The sequence below is a fragment of the Eurypyga helias genome, unplaced genomic scaffold (assembly GCF_000690775.1).
Source record: "Eurypyga helias isolate BGI_N326 unplaced genomic scaffold, ASM69077v1 scaffold30504, whole genome shotgun sequence".
NCBI classification, from domain to species: domain Eukaryota; kingdom Metazoa; phylum Chordata; class Aves; order Eurypygiformes; family Eurypygidae; genus Eurypyga; species Eurypyga helias.
In genome coordinates, this window is record NW_010248628.1 from 1,155 (window position 1) to 9,353 (window position 8,199).

Consider the following 8,199-nt stretch of genomic DNA (forward strand, 5'->3'; position numbering starts at 1 on the left):
CTTGAGCGCCTCCACATCTTTCTTATGCCGGTGACCCCAGAGCTGGACGCAGCACTCCAGGCTCAGTCTCACCAGAGCAGAAGGGGAAAATCCCCTCCCTCGACCCACTGGCCACACCACTTTTGCCACAGCCCAGGACATGGTTGACTGTCTGGGCTGCCAGTGCACGTGGTTGGCCCTTTTTCAGCCCAAACACTCATCTGCCCAGCTCGGGAGGCAAAGGTTTGTCCCAGGCATCTCCACAGACACGGGAGAGCTGGGTGGTTCCCATCAAGGGCTCCGCACGGGCTAGATACCATCGCAGCCTTTGCATCAAAGGTGAGTGAGTCACTCCCTCTCTCGGGCTCATCTTAAACTCAGCCTGGGAGTTCCCAGCCTTCTGAGCAAGAGTGGCAGGGAAGGATGGGGCAGCAGTTTGCAGATCTGGTGCCGCCCCGCTGCAGAAAGAAAATTGCTCTTCCCACTTACCATCAGCATCTTCAGATCTGCCCGTTCTGCTGGATTTTTAATTAAGCTGAAATGAGAAGAACAAGAGAACAAAACCAACGCTGAGTCTTATCAGGCTGGAGAGGCCTCCAGCTTCACCAAAAAGCCGCTCGGTCTCCAGGCTGCATTCCCCAGGAGCCTGGCAGCACGGAAAGGGCTCAGAAAGCACCATCTCCGACAGCCCAGCTCCGAGGGAGAGCTGCAGGATCCGCCTCCTCTAGGCCCTGTGGATGAACTGCGCCCTGCCCAGGGAGAAGAAGGCCTAATGCTTGGTGGGGATTAATGATTTTTGTAATGTCCAATCTCTGGGATTTCATGGGAGCTGCGGCAGCATCTTCAGGTGTTCCCCCCACTGCGTCGGAAGGTCTGGAAGTCGATGGTATATGCCTGGTGCCTGCAAGGCTGCGGGGTGACTCACAGCCCCAGCAATCTGCTCCACCATCCCCCTGCCAGGCTCATATTTAGAAGCTGCTGGGATACTGCTAAGCATCACCACAAATAAACGGCTTTTATTCCAACCCTTCCCAAGGCAGGAGTTTCCAGCGCGACGTGGGCTCGCACTGCAGCCAGGGAGAGATCACCTACAGAGCACGGAGAACGCTGCGTTACGCTCAACGTTTTGGGTGGAGCAGCAGCCTGCAGAGCTGCCAAGGGAGCACACACAGGCCCCCACCTTCAGCCATAAGATGAAGTCCTTACCATTTATTTACAAACTCTTGGAAATCTTGCGTGAAAACTCCATTTGGCAGCTTGGGAGGTGGCTGCAGAGAAAAGGAGAAGGTTTTCAGCATTACTGTGTGTTAATTTGTCAAAAAACACCCCTCAAGCGTCACCTCCGGTCTTCAACGAGCTGCAGAAAATCTCAGCTCTACAGCAATCCTCCTCGCTGCCCTCTACAACCTGGGAACTGCTCCCTGCCTTTTCCTACCCTGGCAGCACAGCACTGCCCAGCACGACGTGCAGCTGGGAGACCCCACGCCGAATCCCTGCAAAGCTGGGAAACCACAACTGCAGCATCGCAATTCTGGATCCAACCTCCCCAAATCCCAGCTCTGGCAACGCCTACGGCGGGCAAAGCGGATCCAGAGATGATAATTAGGGGTCAGCTCCTATCAGCCCGAGAGGGGAAGCTGCTCTTTCCACTTGCTGGTGGGATGGACCCTGCTTTGCGAGTCTGGGAGGACGTTTCAGCCTGGGATTTTAGCCCTGGTCATCCTCACTCAAAGGGCAGTTCACACTTCATCTGAGAAAACGTGCCCGACCTCAGCACCTGCGCCGAGGGAGCGCTCATCCTGCGCTGATCTAGGGAGGAGCGCGTTCGAAACGGCTGGTTGAGAAGGAGCATGTCACTACGGCCAGGAGTTCCCCTCACTGCTCTCCTCTTTCAAGGGTATTAGGAACCTCCTCGGGCAGAGCCTTACTGCAAAACCAAAGACGCTTTTGCGATACAAAGAGACAGGAAGAAAGAACGGGGAGAAGGGAAGGATGTCAGTGCCGCTCAGAGGGGCGCTCTGTCGAAAAGCTCCCATTCAAGAGAAGGTTCTGGAGCCCGCCCTGACTCAGCAGAGCCAACACACCACTGTGGTACCTCAGAGAAGCCCAGCGGAACCGACAGCGAAGAGACACCCACCTCATTAACTATGTAATCCAGCAGTTCAAAGATGGCCATTGCAGGCCGGCTGTCCATCCCGTGGCCTGTGTGGTCAAGATGACATAAACAGTGGTGAGAGGCTGTTCAGGGACAGCGAAGGGCTGCGTTTTGCGTGAAAAGCACACGTGCTGTGGGACTTTTGCTGAGCGAGGCAGAGGCAAACCCACTTGGGAACTGACTCGCGGTTAAAAAAAATAACAAAGACAAAACCAAAACGCATACCCAAATTTCCGATTTCTTTCACCGTGCCTCTAATCCAGATTTATTTCCTAGCTTGGAGCATTTGGAGAGGACCAGCCCATCTGCTGTGGCAGGCTGGCAGTGCTTCTAGAGCCTTCTGCTTCCAAGCAAATGGCTCAAGCGGAGCCTCCTCCAAACACCCGCGTCGGTTTGGTACTTCCATGAGAGCTCCCAGCAAAGCTCTTCCCAAAAAGCTGCCTAGCTTGGAAGGAACCTGCTGGCAGCACGGGCAGAGCCCGAGGAGCAACAACAGTGTCCCTCAAAGCATCTCCTCCGGGGGGTCCACATCCCAGCAGCCTGCACCACCCCCAGCACGGGGTGCTTCGCTGCGTGGCTCGAGCCTTCTCGCGGGACACAGCAGGGTCTCACAGCAGATAAATTGAGCTCTTCAAAATCCTAATAGACCCTGGTTGGCATCCTGAGAGCAATCTCCTCGCCTCCCCACGCAAGAGCAGACTCCTGCCTGCGCTCGCTAGGAATTACGAACCTCTGCAGTAGGGTGGATTCTGCTGGCACACTGACATGGTTCCATCTGCCCTGCAGCGAGGGGCCTCCCTAGAAACACTCACCTCCCCACACCACCTCATCCAAAACGGGCTTTGGCTAACCCAGCCACACCGGAGCGAAACCCGACCCCTTCTCCCCCACCTCTGCGTGTTGTTTCCAATGCATACGACAGCCCCTACCACTGACGGGGCGTCCTGGGGGCCTGGCCCGCGGCGAGATGCTGTGAGACTCTCCCTCTGCCCCGTCCACCACAGGACGGCCAAATATTGCTTCCAGTTCCTTGGAGTCTGGCGGGGGGATTGGGTACCTTCCGATAGACAGCTCCACTAACGACAGCCCCATGCTCCAGATGTCGGACTGGACCGAGTAGTGGGTGCCCTGCAACCGCTCGGGCTGGGGAGGGGGGAAAGAGCACAAACACACAGACACAGAACGTCAATACGCCAAGTCATAAACATCACACACCGAAATGAAACAGAGGAGACTTGATATCCTTATGTCCCACCCCCCCCATCTCAGCTCTCCACCCCTCCAGGGAAAGGGCTGTCCCAACGGGGTCACGTGCAAAGGGGATGGATGCAAAACAGAACCCCTGTGCCAATGTAAAGCACTTGCATACACCTAAGCAGCTGCTGCAGGTGAGCAGCATTTACAGCTGCCTGTACTTCAGAGCGCGGAAGACACCGTGGGAATCCATTTCTCAGTATGTCGAGATCTAACAAACCTGATTTACTGACAAACATGGTTTTTTCCTGCTTGTTCCTCTTAATACCCCAAGAGGACTTTTGAGAAGCAGAAAATCCACTCCAGGCTCTTACCATTGAAAGACAAAAATTAAATCAGTGCAAGTCACCCGTACCGGCGGCTCGGAGGCAGCTGAAGCAGGGGGTATTTATAAACAGCCCCTGTCTGACTGTCACTGCTTGAGTAACCATTCCCAAAATACAAGAGCAGCTCGGACCTAAGCACGGCAGCGGTCTGATGGCTTCCCTAATAACCCACCACGACACACACCGCGGGGAGAAGCCCCCCAGCCACGCTCTGCCCTTCCACCAGCGGGAGCTGGGAGCCAGCCGGGAGGTGACGTTATTGGTAGGGGCGCTGTGTCACCTGCAGCTGGGCTGACTGTGATTCCCATTTACAGGGGAGGCACAGCCAGCTCTCCCTGCAGCTCGCTCTCACCGGCTGACCCCAACTCGGGTTTTAATTTCCCATTAACCTCTACCAAACTGGTTTTACCCCCATTTTGCTGGCAAGTACACACGGTCAAAGCGGCAGTGGCGGTGCGTGTGCCGGCATCCGCATCCCCTCCGCACTCAGTTTTTTTGGACAGAGCTTGCACACAGAAAGAGGAGACGTTTTTGAACCCACAAACGCTCACCAAAATAAAATATATCTGTAGGATCCAAAACATCTTTCCCTGCAAGTGTCTGCACTTGCACATGCACCACTGCTAGCTGGGCACAGGTTGGAGCCCACCGGACACCAACTCCTCAAGAGGATGCAGAGGGGTCTGCTCCTCCGTCACAGGACGGTGCCTTGAAGCACTGGGCTCCCCCTCGATGTGAGCCAGGAACGGGGCAGTCTGGGTGAGGATGGAAACCCCGTGAGTCAATCAGACACTACAAGCTGATTCCTTAAGAACCGAGTTGAAGCCAGATCAGAAGAGACACGAACAAAAGTTGAGAGGAACTTACAGACATGTAGGACCGAGTTCCCACAAAAGAGTTTGCCATGGAGTCAATGAGCTGGCCGCTGACCCCGAAATCACACAGCTTAATCTCTCCTCGAGAGTTCACCAGGATGTTAGAAGGCTTCACGTCTGGCAACAGCGAGAGAGAAGAGCGTAAACGCGACTCTAGGTAAAACACAGGGCTCCTGTACTGCAGGCAGTTATTTTTAGGTTCCTCCTCTCACCTCTGTGCATGATTTGGTGCTTCTCTCTCAGATACGCCAAGCCTCTCAGAACCTAGAGGGAAACCAAAGGCAGGATGAGATCAGAGGTGGGAAGTGCTTTGCCCTCAGCAGGACACGTTGCATAAACTCGGGGTGCTGCCACAGTGCAGCTTGGCCAGGAAAGCCGCCGCGTAGCATCCACGTTTCAGGGGTTGCAATTTATCACCAAGTCCGAGATAAATTTTCTCACAAGTCCGAGAAAGCTTTTCCCAGGCCTTCTCCGGGAGAAGCCAACACCAGCCAGTACAACGCAAGGGGTCAGAGCTAGCGAGTGGTTGGGAATATGCTTTCCCTCTCCCCTCTTTCACACCACTGCCTCTTGCCCTGGGGCCAGGAGAGCGCATACGGGGAAACGAAGAAAGCTTCCGAAGGCAACACAAACGGTATTCCCAAACTGCATGTGGCAAATCCTTTCTGGAAGGGTAACTCACCGCTATACTGACTTTCCCCAAGATCTCCTCGGGAATTCTTTTGGCTTCTTTCAACACTTGATCCAAAGAGCCGCCATCCTAGAATAAAGCACAGCGAAATGACCCTCACACCAATCCCGGGCGCAGCCGGCTGTACAGGCAAGCGTGCGCAGGGCGGGCAAGCTGCGTGGCAGCAGTGCACAGCAACCCGGCTCAGCTGCCTGCAGCAGCTCAGCATCCAGCACCCTCCCTTTAGCAGAAAAAAAACCACCCCATATCTGCCGATCAGAGCTCAAGCTATTTTCATGCTATCTTCTATCAGGTCTAGTTCTTGCTATTAGTTCTTAGCTTCCTTTCCCCTCGCGGTAAGTGCGAGGATGATGCTGTCAGTGCTGATCCGGAGGAGCGACAACACCGTTCTCCGCCATAGAGAAGAGAAAACGCGCGCTGTGCTTCACGGCAAGCTCCGTCGAGCGGCAGGTTTACAACATTTCCGTTTGGCCAACCCCCAAACCTCTGCTTCCGCTTTCCAAAAAGTCGATCTCTGTCATTTTGACGCCCAAGCAAGGAGCGTGCAGCTCCTGCCGGGAGCAGAGTGGCCTTGCCACAGCCGGACCTTGCTGCCAGCACCCCAACCCGTTTCACCTGCAATTTCAGTCTCGGGGAGATGGAATTCAGGGAGCAGCAGTTTGCAGAGGAGGAACGGGGGACTCACCATGTGCTCCATGCAGATGGAAATCTCTCCGTCGCTGTAGAAGGCTCCATAGAAACCCACGATATAGGGGGAATTACACTCATGCAGCACTTGCAGCTCTCGGATAATCTGATTCCTGATGGCCGGTTTGATTTCTAAATGAATCAGCTGCCAAGAAAGAAGAATACTCAAGGTGTAACACCTGGAAAAAACTTACAGGAACCACGTTAGCAAGTCCTGAGGGTTGGAGAGAATCAAAAATCCATCTTCAAGGGAAGCTCTGCTTTGGCACAGACTTTTTAACCATTTGCAGACTGCTGTTAAAGGTAGAGCCCCTCGCAGCCTGCCAGCGATTGAAGCAGCCACCGGCCAAGTAACACACAGAGATCGCACAGGATACGGCGCAGAAAGACAAGTCCGAAGTTCGGTGCAGATCTGACTCAGCAGTCGGGAACATCTTCACAAGCTCTGCAGGTACTGTAAGAAGAGGTGCTCTGATGTCAAGGAAACCACAGAAAGTAGAAGAAACATGAAGATCATGCACATGAAAGAGCAGCTGCTTTATTCCTCGGGCTCCACAGAGTCAGTTAACAGGGCTGCGGGTGGGGAAGCCAGAGGCTAAGAAACACAAGAGCAGGCCAGAAAAAGAGCCCCTGTTCCTGTAAGCTCTAGGACACCCAACCCCTACAGACCTACAAAGGCCGGTCTCTGCAGGAAGGACAGCAGCGCTGCAGCTTGCCTTTGCTTCAGTTTCTGAGCACGGAGCTCCCAACAAACTCAAAATCACCCAGTGACATCCAAATCAAATGCCCTGGAAGGCTGTGAGAGCTCAGTTCTGAGTGAACCCATCGAGGGAAGTGGATTTGCTCACGCAGACCCACTAACCCATCCCACCAGCAGGTGACTTTCAAGGCAGCTGCCCTACAGAGGAGCGGTTGCCGTGTTCTTGCCGAGCACTCTCTTTTTGGCAGGCAGGTGAAGCATCTCCTGGGTTTTGTACTGTAGGGCACCCCAGTGAAGACATCGCCCATAAACACACGGCTGAGAGGAACCACTGTCACGGCTGCTTGGAAATACCCTGGGGATCTGTGAAGTGGGTGGCAAGGAATGTGTGCGCGCACCAAACCCATCCCTCCACCTGCCATTTCCAGTCCTCCTTAGCCACAACCTAGGATCCTCAGGAGATCTGCTTCCCACTCCTTCCATCCAGTTTAGTCAAGTTCATTAAAACCTGCTTCACTGGAAAAAAAAGGAATAAACTTATGTTTTCCCGCAAGGTGCTCCAAATCCCGGGGAGCTGCTGCAGAGAGTGCAGCCTGTCCTGGGGAGGACTCTGAGACAGGCAGGGCAGCTCAGAGGTGAAGCAGGAGAGGCTCCACCTAAAACCCTGCTGGGAGCAGCCGGGACCATGGTCCTGACCTAGGAGAGGCAGTTAGGGTGCAGATGGGTGCAGAGAGATCCCAAGTGAAGCCGGCTCTCCCAGAGCCAGGGCAAGTACCAGACGCTCCAGCACAGCACCACAGCCCACTCCTCCTGCTTCCAATTACCTTCCGTGCCATAACGAGCCCTGAGGGTTTGTGCTGCACTTTGGTGACCACACCGCCATTGCCAGCCCCCAGTTCGGATATCCTCTCAAAGTCATCGTCCTTCAGCTCGCCCACTTTGGCTTTCTGCGTGAGGAAAGCTTCCAGGCGCTTCTTCTGCTGCTCGTCCAGCTCCAGCTCCTCGAGCTTCTTCTGAAGATCCACCAGGTTTGCCCTGGAGAGGGGAGGAGAGACAGGAGGGACGGTCAGGAGGCAGTGAGGGCAGCACCAGAGAAAGACTGTTTTGGGGTTTTTTTTAGGGAAGCAGAGAGAAATAACTGACAACTGTCATCTGACACATACTCAGCCCCTGATACAGCAGCGAGACTAAAGCAAAGCTCTGGAGAGGGGCAGGGCTCAGCTCCAGTGCTGACAGGGTCACACAGACAGCGAGACCCATGGTGCAGTATCTGCCCAACACGCACATCTCCTCTGGAGAGGAGCTTTAGTGCAGTCAGCTGTTTTGGGAAAGGCAAGAAGTAGGGAAAATCCTTCAACCCTTAAAGAGGCAGCACAGCTCCGCCCGGAGAGAACGACGGCACCAGCAACCTCTCCCCAGCACGGGAAGCCAAGCTTGGCTTTCACTGTGAAACACGAGAAGGGCTTTCCAGGGTGTCCAGCAACCTCCTGCTCCCTTATGCCCCCCCCAAACCCACCGCTCCTGAGCACAAA

General features: G+C 54.6%; 1 protein-coding gene across 1 annotated transcript in view; it reads right to left on the minus strand.

Moving 5' to 3' along the window:
* The window catches only part of LOC104509254 (dual specificity mitogen-activated protein kinase kinase 2), a gene marked incomplete at its 5' end in the record, with an annotated part of 8,805 nt that extends 1,039 nt beyond the window's left edge, over positions 1 to 7,766 (minus strand). Inside the window, 9 exons of the mRNA XM_010151129.1 lie at positions 469 to 514; positions 1,186 to 1,247; positions 2,117 to 2,181; positions 3,064 to 3,277; positions 4,582 to 4,706; positions 4,802 to 4,853; positions 5,272 to 5,349; positions 5,966 to 6,112; positions 7,492 to 7,766. Of these exons, the coding sequence (XP_010149431.1) occupies positions 469 to 514; positions 1,186 to 1,247; positions 2,117 to 2,181; positions 3,064 to 3,277; positions 4,582 to 4,706; positions 4,802 to 4,853; positions 5,272 to 5,349; positions 5,966 to 6,112; positions 7,492 to 7,766 (1,064 nt within the window). The remainder of the gene's footprint in view (positions 1 to 468; positions 515 to 1,185; positions 1,248 to 2,116; positions 2,182 to 3,063; positions 3,278 to 4,581; positions 4,707 to 4,801; positions 4,854 to 5,271; positions 5,350 to 5,965; positions 6,113 to 7,491) is intronic.
* Positions 7,767 to 8,199: the final 433 nt, after the last annotated feature.